Source organism: Mesoplodon bidens, assembly GCF_964165515.1.
Source record: "Mesoplodon bidens genome assembly, chromosome: 2".
Taxonomy (NCBI): domain Eukaryota; kingdom Metazoa; phylum Chordata; class Mammalia; order Artiodactyla; family Ziphiidae; genus Mesoplodon; species Mesoplodon bidens.
In genome coordinates this window covers 77743955-77756679 of record NC_138177.1, presented here as the reverse complement: position 1 = coordinate 77756679, position 12725 = coordinate 77743955, and the positions used below count along the sequence as shown (strand labels likewise).

The 12725-nt window shown below is 40.6% G+C and overlaps 1 protein-coding gene across 2 annotated transcripts in view; it reads right to left on the bottom strand.

The window, feature by feature from the left end:
* OTUD7B (OTU deubiquitinase 7B) overlaps positions 1–12725 on the bottom strand; it is a 53719-nt gene that overhangs the window by 19629 nt on the left and 21365 nt on the right. For both annotated transcript variants that reach the window (XM_081225166.1, XM_081225165.1), the window contains one exon: positions 3671–3820. In XM_081225166.1, the coding sequence (XP_081081292.1) occupies positions 3671–3755 (85 nt within the window). In that variant the 5' untranslated portion in view covers positions 3756–3820. The remainder of the gene's footprint in view (positions 1–3670; positions 3821–12725) is intronic.

Genomic DNA, 12725 nt, shown 5'->3' with positions numbered 1-12725 from the left:
CTATTTCCTAAGAAAGCCCCGTGTGCATACAGAATTCGTCTCTCTGAACTGAAAGGGCCCTTGGAGACCTAGTAACCTCATTTTACAGATAAAGGAAATGAAGCCTAAAGAAGTAGAGTTACTTGCCCAAAGTCACGGGTAGTTCACACCAGGCCCTCAGCTGGACTGAAGCCCAGGTCTCCTAATTCTGAGATCCAGAGAGTTCTGAGCCTAGATGTGCTCTGGGGTGTCCTAAACCACCTGAAACTGTACACAAAGTTATAGGTGTGTGCGTTTTTCTAAAGAAAGAGCTGATAGCTGCCGTCAGGTTATCAAAGGGAATTGTTAATTCCCCTCAGATTTAAGAATCACTACTCTGCTGAAGAAAACACCCGAAGGATACAGTTGTCACAGCAGATTTTTCAGTTGCTTTCTCCAGTTAAATTAGTCAATAAATAACGTATTGCATAATTGTTCACACTTCTTTCTGTTCTATTCCATTTGTCACCACCTTAATTCAATTCCTATATCACCTAGTGTCCCACCTCCAATCTACTCTAAAGGATCCCATGAGGTTAATCTTTCTACAGCACAATTCTGATCATTTCAGTTCCATAATCAAATTTTTAGTGGCTTACCACTGCCTACAGAATAAAGTTTAGCCTCCTTTGTCTGACGTTCAAGGCTTTCTATGACCTAGCCTACTTTTCTAACCTTTCCTCTGTGCTTCAACTTCCCTGGCTATGAAAGTGGAGGTGATACCACATAGGGTTGTTAAGAAGATTAAATTAACTGAAAGCACTCAAAACAGTGCTTGGCATACAGAAAGCATTATATATGTATTTACTGCCATTGCTGTTATGCTTCTTGTTATAATTATAATTCTCCAGTTAAGCTGTATTAATCATCCACGCCAGATGAATTTACTTCTGAGCCATTAGATTCACCACCTGCTCCAACTCCCTTTGCTCACTCTGGACTCTGCTTCAGTCATACTGGCCTCTTTGCTGTTCCCAGAAACGTGCTAAGACTGCTCCCACCTACAGCCTTTCCACCAACTATTCCCACTGCCTAGAAGGCTCTTTCTCAAATATATCTACACAATTCCTCATCTCCTTCAGATATTTGCTCAAATGTCACACTCTTAATAAGGCCTACCCTGACTACCCAACTAAAAATCACAACCTACCTCATCATTCCCCTTACCATTTTCCACAGCATCTAACACCTTATACTATGTACTTTACAATTTACTTGGTTATCATGTTTATTGTTCATTGACGATCTCTCAGGCTAGAATGTAAGGGCAGAGATTTTTGCTTGTTTTGTTTTGTTCAAGCATCTAGAACCTAGTGCATAATAGGTACTCAATAAATATTTGTTAAAGAATGGAGGACTTTTGTTCTGAACCAATGAATGAATAAATGATTTGTCTTGAGCACTGGATAGTTATCTCCAACTGTCTGCTAAAGTCCTTAAAATCAGGTCCTCCTAACAGTCAACATGTCTACTGTACGTCCATCATCTTCCCTCCTAAAGGTTGCTTCTTCTCCTTCTTCTACAGTCCCTAAATCAGTAATGGCATCACAACCCCTCCAGGCCAGAAACTACAGTCATTTCAGCTCTTCACCATTCCTCAGACCCCACTCCTCCTCTTCCCTCACTATCTACTGAGTTCTCAAGGTTGTTTGTACCCTTGAAACATTTCTCAAATCTATTCTCTCTTGTCCATTTTTATTGTCACTACCCCAATTCAGGTCCTCATATTTCCACCTGGTCTTTTGGGAGGGGGCTCCCTAGTCTCTCTACTCTTAGTCCCTCCCCTCTATAATTTGTTCTTTACACTACAACCAGAGTTAACTTTCAAAGGAAAAAGCAAGAGACAGAAAGATGGAGACAGAAAATGAGGATCAGGTCCTTTGGTTCTCTTTCTAAATTATACCTTAAATCTACCCACTTCTCACTCTGCTGCTACCACTGTAGTCCAAGTCACCATCACCTCTCACCTGAACTATGGCAACATTCGTAACTGATTTTACCACTTCATCTCTGGCCACCTTCCAATCAGTTCCATATCTTTTATCAGTACACTGTTCAGAAACTCAAACCCAATCATTTCACTCCCCTGATTAAAATCCTTCACCAGCTTCCCACCTAACATACACTGAAATGCACAACCCTTACCATGGCCTACAAAGGCGCCCCATATTCTGCTTCCTGCTTATCTAACCAGCTTCCTACCACTCTTTCTTGTACTACTCTCCCTACCTTGCTCACTATCAGTGCCAAACTCTCTCCCACCTCAAGGTCCTTGTATAAGCTACTTTTCTTTACATAAACACTCTGTGCTACAACCCTTTGTCTTGCTACTCCTGTGCATCCTTCTGTGTTCAGTTCACATGTCACTTCTTCAGAAAAAGCCTTTCTGCACTCTATATTCAAATTAGGTTTCTCTCTTAAACTTCCACAGCACCCTCAACTTTTCTTTCATAGTATGAGTGTGTGTGCACATGGGTGTGTGTGAGAGAAAGAGAGACGACATGCAAGAATTAACTTGTAACACACTTGTTAAAAGCCAGACTCTGAAACCAGATTGCCTAGGTTCAAATCCTACTTAACTTCTTGGACCTCAGTTTTTAAGCTGTAATACTGGGATAATAAAACATATTTTGCAGAATGGTTGTGAGAATAAAGTAATATATTTCAAGTGCCTCACACATATTGAACACATAGAAGTGTTCAACACATGTTACAAGAGGAAGAGAAGGCATTTGAGCTGAATCTGGAAGGATGAGGAGAATTTCAAGAGAATAATGGAGGAAAGGACACTGCAAACTTAGGAGACAACTTAATATGATCAGGGAAAGGAAACAGGTCAGGCCTGGCTGGAGCACAGAAACTGTGGGAGAAGGTAGTAGGAGATGAAACTGAAAATACAAGTTAAGGGCAAAGCCATACTGAATTAGCAAACTAGAATTTAAACCCTGATCTTCCGTTTCCAAACCAACACTATTCTCACAGGTGCCTAAGTAAATGTCATATTGCCACACCTTACTAAGGGCTGAAAACCTAGAAAATTACCTATGTGTGCTAAGAACTTGCTCCTTCCCCCACAGGCTCACCTATTTGCGTCATTATATATTTTCACCAAAAAGTATCTGTTAACTATGACTCCAAACAAAGAATCCTACTGACATGATGCCAAGCCTAAAGGACCTTAAAATCTAGAACATTCACACTTACATATACATACAGAAATAAGTAAACAAAAGCAGCTAAATGAAAACATTAAATTAATCCACTCTATATAGAATGACCCATACAAGTTAGGGAAGGAAAGACAAGAAACATGAATGATCCCAAATATGAAAATCTAATCATTTATACATAAAAAGGAAGTCTTACAGATCTAAAATTATGGTTTTAGTGGACTAATATCAAATTTCACTTGCATTACCTGAGCTTAAATTGACAGTGGAGAAAGCTACCCAAAAATTCAAGGTGAAAAGGGAATTTTGCATTTTAAAATTATGGTGGGTCATGCACAAGGTAGATTATGAGAAGTAACTTAAATGTAAGGCCTACCATACACAAAGTGTCTTTCTGATCACCTTAAATGTTCCAAATCATCCTAACAATAAATATCACATCTTATTTTCTCTCTTCTCATTCTCCCCCAAAGGCTCCTTACCTTCCAGGAGATCTCGGGCCAACCCTGGCTCTGCTCCTGTGGAACGGACAAAGTCGGACAGGACAGCGTCCATGTCCAGGGTCATGTGATCATTAAGTACTTCCAGGCAGCTGATGTAGGGAGGACATTGATCAAAATTCAGGCCTCCACCTGAGGAGCAAATAAACACATAAGGCCCAAATTACACTGGAATGGGATGATCATAGCCCAATGTCAGCAGCTTCCTAACCAAAAGGGGAAACTAATTATCCTAGCTCATTCATTTCAGTAGAATTTATTATAAAGAGTAACATTTAGTTTCCTAATTTCTCATTAACATTAGTTTTTTTTCCTTTTATTATATAAGTTTCAGGTGTCTAGCATTACAGTTCAACATCTATAAACACTATAGTGATCACCATCACAAGTCTAGTTACCATCCATTACATACAGTTCACCCACTTCACCTATATTAATTTCTTAACTACTGCATTAACCACAAAACCATAATACCACTCCAAATAATGCTCTTCCTCTACCTTTCTAGAGTATTACATTTCTACCCATCAGTTTGCTTATCCAAACTAATGGAAGGAAGCAACAGACTACCACCCTGAAGAATTCCCCACCTGCATTATTCTCTTACATAGCGCCTGCTTATTTCCTTCTTGGCACTTGATATACCCTGAAATTATTTTAGTTGGTTGCTGTCTAGCCTCCTCCTCCAACATAAAAGTTTCTTCAAAGTACAGAGCTTGTGTGTTTTGTCCACTAATGTATCCCCAGCATGTATCCCTTGGCACAGTGCTTGGCACACGGCTCTCAGCAAACATTTTACTGAATGAATGAATGAATACTATACACTGAATAACTTTAGAGCTGTCTAGTACTCTGAGGAAATGGAAGGAGCAAACTGATATCTAAACTTACTCAAAATAGGGACTTCCCTGGCGGTCCAATGGTTAGGACGCTGCGCTTCCACTGCAGGGGGCAGAGGTTCAATGCCTGGTCGGGGAACTAAGATCCCACAAGCTGAGCAGCGTGGCCAAAAAATTTTTTTTAAATAAGACTACTCAAAATAAAACAATCTGTGATTATGCAAAGCAGAGTGGAGATCCCAAAGGTTCATAACAAAGGTCAATCTTTGTCCACTAACTTCATGAACCCAGGAAACATGCCTTTCTCCACTCAGGACAAATGACCACCAAGTAAGTTCACCTGAAAAAGATCGCTTCTTTCAGACTTGACTTTGGCAGAAACTATGTCCCTGACCTGTCTGCCTGGCACCAATCCACATTCCTCTGAAGTTAGCAGTCCCAGAGGAGGGAGCAATAACCGAGTGAAGAACAACTTCTCACCAAAATCTGCCACTTCAGACAGGTTTACAGTTCTCTGTAAAAGAGGACTTGTTGGTAAAGTCACCAGGCACATACCTGCCCCACCACACCCACCAGTCCCCTGCTTTGGAGGAATGCCGAAAGTAGAGTTCTCAAAGGCAACAGGGTGGCTCAGGTGACTGTCTCTTCAGAAGCATCTCCTTCTAAACAACCTAAACTCTAAGGGTGATTCTCAGGTACTTTTTCATCACACCTCCCCTGACCCCAAGACACAGATTCTTTAGTGGTGTGATCATCAGATCCTAATTAGCTAAATTCCTTAGAAATAGTAAGGTAAATAAACAGCAGTGATTTGTGGGTTATAAAACCAGTAGGCCACTAACTTAATAACTTCATGTAGAATTTTTTTTTTGGAGAGAGATGGCAAAATAGAAAGCATTCCTTCTCGTACTGTTCCATGAGTACTAGAGGTCCAGGAGCAGAGGGACATGTTTAATTCCTATTTGTAGCCGCAACGTCTAGCACAGCATCTACATTACTGTCGACAGTCAATAAATGCCTGATGAATAAATGATTAAATGACTAACTGAACCTCCACATCAGCCACCACCAAACCAATCAATTTGAGGTTTAACTCAGAAGATCAGAAATGCGAGGGTGGGACTTCCCTGGTGGCGCTGTGGTTAAGAATCCGCCTGCCAATGCAGGGGACATGGGTTCGATCCTTGGTCCGGGAAGATCCCACATGCCATCGAGCAACTAAGCCTGTGCGCCACCACTACTGAGCCTTCACTCTAGAGCCTGCGAGCCACAACTACTCAGCCTGCAAGCTGCAACTACTGAAGCATGCGCGCCTAAAGCCCGTGCTCCACAACAAGAGAAACCACCGCTGTGAGAAGCCCACGCACCACAACGAGGAGTAGACCCCGCTCACCACAACTAGACAGAGCCCGTACCCAGAAATGAAGATCCAACACAGCCAAAAATAAGTAAGTAATAAATAAAAACAAAAATAAATTTTAAAAAAAATAAAAAGAAGAGAAATTCAAGGGTACTTCATCTTTCACATCACCCCACTATTGCTAATGGTCTGTCCCAGTCCCAACCCATCTCTCAAAGCTTTACAAACTCTCCTTTCTAAAGAGACATCAACATACTGCCACTTCCACCACCCATATATCAGAAGAGTTCTACCTACACTTATATATATTAGCTGGGTGACTTTGGTCAAATTACTTACAGGGTGTCAGTTGCGTCTTGTATATCCTAGACTTGGATTCGATGACTTCTAAGATCCTTCCCAGGTTTAAAAAATGAACGTCTTTACTTCACTACAGCCTCAGAAACTTATGATCCTTACATTCTCTTTTGGTCTGCATATTACCAATGTCTAATTTACTTCCATTTTAATATCACAACTGTCAGAAAAGACTACCATTACATAAAGAACTTCTGGAGTAAGATACCTCAAATTCAAAATGTTGTTGTTTTTAAACAATTTAGTTCCTCAGATAAAATACTTAAGAATTAAATTCCTTCAAAATTCACAGATGAATGAGTGGTTTCCCTTTCCTCTAATACAGACAAGAATTCCTTCTTCAAGCCCATTTTAGTCACTGTCTTAGATCACAGGGCATGGTAGCAGCCCAAATAACTTAAACACATGAATAATCCAAAACCAAGAGCACAGATGCAAAATGAATTTCAACCTTCTCTCTTAAAAAAACATGAAAAGGAACTCGATAAAGCCACTCTAAGAACTTACTGAAAGGATGTGGGAAATATACAGTAAGTACACAAATAACAATCAACAAAAAGGTACTCAGCAGAAGAGAGAAGTTGATTAAGCCACAGGCTTATAGGCAATTTCCCAGCCAGCCAGAAGCTTTTGAGTGAGAGAAGCCAATGAAAACCATCAATGACATGGCATCATAGACCTCATATGCCAACGTAGTAGGATATTCTTTTAAAAAATATTTTTTAAAAATAATTTCCAAAAAAAAGAATTAATTCTGAGTAAGTCATCTGAAAAATTAATAAATAAATAATGTCAAGGTCCAACATTATCTAGAATGACTTACTCAAAAATTCGAAGCACTAAACCAAACTTCTTGGCAGCCCATTCTTATATTTGATGTCTCCAGGTGCATGCCATGGACTCCACCCTAACCCCACCCAACAGGTGAGGACTGCAGTTTTTGTTACATCACTACCAACACCTGGCTTGAGCTTCTTAAATTCCAAATGGGACTATCCAAGGTAATGACTAAGACTCACAGTCCTTGACTCTCAGCACACAGGAAGGAAAAAAAAAGAAAACAAAACACTGGCTTTCAAACTTTCAAATGAAACAGAAGAGGTACTCAAACATTTGTTGATTGAATGGTGTTTAGACAAATCTAAACTGGAGTCAACATCCTCCAACCTTCCAATTGGTGGGACTTTAGCGATTATTTAAACCAATGTCTGCCCCAATGCAAGAATCCTTCTATTACATCTCTGACAGATAAATCATCCAGTCTCCACACGAATACAAGCTCTGATGGAGACTCATTTCTTTGCCACAATGTCCATTTTATTGTTGCACAGCTCTAATTGTTAGAAAATGCTTTTTTAAACTAAATCACCAGCCCCCCTCTCTCTCTCACATAATGGTCCTTGATCTCTTCTCTAGAACAATAAAATCTACTCCCAGGAATGATGGAATTTTCATGGAAAAGGAACAGATAAAGCATTTCTTTCCATAAAAATTTGTTGTAGGTCAACACTGCAATGTTATCATAAGCCAGCCAGTGCCTTTTTTTTCTTTTACTAAATTCTTCCTTATATCAATACTTGCTTTTACCTGTATTCATTCATAAATGTTTATGCTGACCCTACAGTACAAACTCAACAAGTGGAATAAATGAAGTCATGTACCTTGTTCAAAATTCACTTCTGCTTCTATCTTTGCCTCTCATCCCTACTTCCACACTTTCATGCCCTCTTGAAGTGATGACAGCAATCAAGAATAAAAACTAACAAGTTAATATTAAGTAAGCACTTTCAAAACACTATCTTATTCATTAACAACAAAACCCCTAGAGCAGGCTTATTATTCCCAGTTTACAAGTAGAGAAAGGTATAAGGTTTGAAAAGTCAGGTGGGTTACCCAAAGTCTGAACCCAGATATTTTGAACACATGCTCTCTCTACTGTACTATGATGCTTCCCTAGGGACTAAGTCATTACTGATTCCCAGAACTGCACTGATTCTTATCCATTCAATTCTTTCACCATAGGAAAGGGCTGTGCCTATCTCTCAGTGTTTATTAATGACTTAGACACCTGCCTTATATTTTCCTCACTTCAAATCCTACCACCTTCCTGAGCAATTTCAACCCCCACCTGCATAATCCATCCAACATTTCTGCCTTAGAGTTTCATAATCTCATCAAATGCAAAGACCTCCATCTCCACTTCAACAACTCAGTCCTGGACCCTGCCATGCCCTGAAACCATTCCACCTCTAAATCTTCAACTCCCAACATCTTACTCTGGCTACAACCTCATCTCCCTCCAGCTTTTCCTTACTACTAAACCTGCTATCTCACCTCAAGACATCCTCACCTCAGACTAAGACATCCAATTCCTTAACCACCTTATTCACTGATTCAACAAAAATTCATGGAGTGCCTACTCTGTGTCAGGCACTACGCTCAGGACTAGGAACACAACCATGAACTAGACATAATCTCTATCCTCACAAAGCTTCCAGTATGGAGGGAAAAAAACAAAAAATTTCACAATTATAATCATAATAGGGAAAAATATTGGGGGCAGGAGTGTTACAGCCTATAGGGAGTCAGGAAAAGCTTTCCCAAGAAAGTGACATTACACCTAAGAACTGACGAACGAGTAGGCATTGGAGACACACTAAGAAAGAAAGAATGCTCTTAGCAGAGGAAACAATATCAATGTTCTGTGGCAAGGAGGAACACAGAAGTGAAAATGGTGCAAAATGAGGATGAAGAAAGGGCCTAGTGGACCCTAATGAAAATTGAGATTTTATCCTAAAAGTAATGAGAAGGCTTTGAAGGGTTGTAGGCAGGGATAGGACATGATCAGATTTAAATCATTAAAAGATCACCCTGGCTCGGGTGCTTTGTGACCACCTAGAGGGGTGGGATAGGGAGGGTGGGAGGGAGGGAGACGCAAGAGGGAAGAGAGATGGGAACATGTGTATATGTATAACTGTTTCACTTTGTTATAAAGCAGAAACTAACACACCATTGTAAAGCAATTATACTCCAATAAAGACGTAAAAAAAAAAGAAATTATAGATGGAAGGGGAAAAAAAGATCACCCTGGTTGCAGTAGGAAGAATAGTTTGTAGGGGACACAAGTGGATTTAGGGAGACTTGTTTAGAAAACTACTGGAAAAGAGATGATGGTGAGCTAGACTAGGATGAGAGTGGAGAAGACTGAGAAAAACAGATAGATTCCACTTTGTTCCTTCTTACCTACCTGAACATAAACACAATGAGTGATGACTTAATTTTCCTGTAAAAACCTATCCTTACCCTTCCATTTCATTGGCCCAACCTGGATGGACCCCACATTCAACTTCTCTGCTACTAAATAGGGCTACTGCACAAGACAAGATCACATAATACTACAGAGCAACGTGACTACAGATATATGGTGTTCCATCTCATTCCTTTCAATGAAACACTGCAGTCTTTTGCTTGACTTTGGTACCTCACCAGTCTTCTCAGCTACCACCCCACACCTTTGCCATTCTCTCTGAGCCTCCCACCAAAACCTTATTACCTCCCTTACTCCTGGTAGATGACCTTCCCTCTGACTTCACAGAAAAAATAATGAAACGAAGCAAGAGGAGTTCCTAGAGGTTTCCTCCTCTGCCCTACCTGCTGGCTGCTATTCTCTTTTTCCCTGCAAAACTCCTTAAATTAGACTACAGTCACTGATGCTACTTTCTCACCTTATGGTCAGTCCTCGACCTACTAAAATGGGCGTCTATAGAAAGACAATGGCACCACTGTCTTATAGATAAGATTAACATCATCCTCCTTACTGCTTATCTAAAGTATCTCTTTGTAGGGACCTCCCTGGTGGTGCAGTGGTGCTCAAGCCCTGGCCCAGGAAGATCCCACATGCTGTGGAGCAACTAAGCCCATGTGCCACAACTACTGAGCCTGCGCTCTAGAGCCCATGAGCCACAACTACTGAGTCCATGTGCTGCAACTACTGAAGCCCGTGTACCTAGAGCCCATGCTCCACAACAAGAGAAGCCACCACAATGAGAAGCCCACACACCACAACGAAGAGTAGCCCCCGCTCAACGCAACTAGAGAAAGGCCGTGCGCAGCAACGAAGACCCAATGCAGCCAAAAATTAATTAATGCATTCATTAATTTTTAAAAATGCATTCGTAGTCCCCGACTCTTTCCAACTCACCCAGGAATCCCATAGGCACTTCAAGCTCAGCACATAAAAACATGAGCCCATTCTCTATCTCTGTCCCCCACCCTTTGAAGAAGAAGCTATTCTTCTTCTGGTATTGTCTATTCTAGCAAGTGGTACCACCATCCCTCCTATCACTCAAGTCACAAGCCTGGGAACCACCCCGGATTTCTCTTGTGCCTTATTCTCGCTCATAAATAGTCCTTTACTGAGGTTTACTAATTTTAACCTTAAAAAATTCTCAAATCCATCCAACACCTTCAGATGTTCATAACCTGGACCCCAGTAAGTAGCTTCCTAATTTCTCCCTCTTCCTCTCTCCAGCCACTTTTCACAGTGGTTGCTTGTAGAGGCTGATCAATCTAAAATACAAATATGATAGTATTATATCCCACTGCTCTGAATTCTTTATTGGATCCTCAGTGACTAAAGCTTAATATCCAAATTCCTATACATGACAAACGAGGCCCTTCATGATCTAGCTCTACCTAACCCTCCAGCCTTATCTAGCTCCCATCATTCCCCTCCTTGTACTGGTAGTTCCCCAAGCATATACTACGTGCTTCACATTTCAGTTCCTTTGTGAATGTTGTTCCCTCTGCCTGGAATGACTCCTGGCCTAACAGGTGAATTCTTATTTCTTCTTTAAGGCTAACTTAAGTACTACCTCATCTGCAAAATCTTCCCTGGCTTCTCAAGCTAAAGTGCCTGCTTCCTCCTTGGTGTTACATCTTGTACTCTACCTCTATCATATTCTTTATCACACTGCACAGTATTTGTGTTTATTTACATGTCTGTCTCCCCACTAAACCATGAGCAATTTGAGGGCAGGAATCTTGTCTTGTTCATCCTGTATTCCTAGCATCCAAGCACCTGGTAGGTATTCAATTTTTGTTCAGATGATCTGAATTCTACTTGTACAGTATCCCACTACACACACACACACAAAACAGTATTGTCGATAATCAGATAATCAGTGTTGTAAACAGGCAAGTCATCTCAAAGTGTTTACAGTGTTGTAAACGCTGCTCATCTCAAATACATTTGCTTAAGATTGTAATATGATCTTATTTGCAACAGATTTCTCTCCCTAAACATTTAGCTCAGACTAATATTAAAACCAGTCTGCATGATCTGAGTGCCCAACTACGTAGTAACAGAGAAAAGTGACTTAAAATTAAATACCGACTGTAGATAATACAGCTATGTTAAAATGCGTGAGAAACTACTGACCCTACATTCTCTCATCTACAACATCCCCCGAAGTGTCCACATTCTCACACTATACCCACTCTCCTGGTCCCACTGATGCATTACAGCTGTGTCTGAGTACTCTCCAACTCCTCCCCAAACTCACTGGAAAACCACAACATTCAAGACTGTCAAGAATTTTCAAAGGTCAGCAACTCCTCCACGTCTATGATGTCAGTCCCAAGGAATCCAGACAGGGAGAAAGAGAAGGGACAGAAACCCTTAGACTTTCACACAATTCTTGACTAGGTGGGCGGGAGAGATGAAAGACTGTCTTGGCAGATTGTTTTTAGTTAATATACATCCTTCCAAGTGAAAGAAACAGAATATAACCTTCTTAGAAAAAAAATAATTGACCAAGTTCCATACTAAAGAGACCTATATATCACTAAATGTTATAACCCAGAGATAATAAGATGGGTCTAAATGGAAGAAAAGAAGGAAAAGGAAGTAATATGTGTTAAAGTTTTAGACATTGTTTTCATTTAAACTTCCAAACAACTCTTAGAGGTTTGCCTGTATTGTTAACTCCATATTATAGATGGAGATGCTGAAGCTCACAAAGGTTAGATAATCTACCCAAGGTTATACAGTTTGAAAAAGTGGTAGAACCAGAATCTTTATGAGTCCAGCCAATCTGACTCCCAAGACCAGACACTTGCACTAAATCACACTTAGTCCAGGGAGGAGGACTGAGCAAACACAGGCAGTCCACCATGTGAAAGTCCACCCTCACTGCTTCAACTCCTTTCAACTCCACCTGGAGAGAGAGAATAGGCTCTGGATTCAGACAGATCTAGGTTCAAATCCCTGATCTACTACTAACGGTGGTGCAATCATGGGTAAGTAATATGACTGTTCTGTGCCTCTGTTCCTTCATGTTAAATTGGGGGAAATACCTACACTTCAGACCTCTCGTTAGGATTAAATAACTTAAGATATGAAAAGCCTTTAGGGCAGTGCCTAGCACACAGTAAGTCCTCAAAACATGTCAGTTGCTTTCTTGCCTCTGCCTCACTCCAC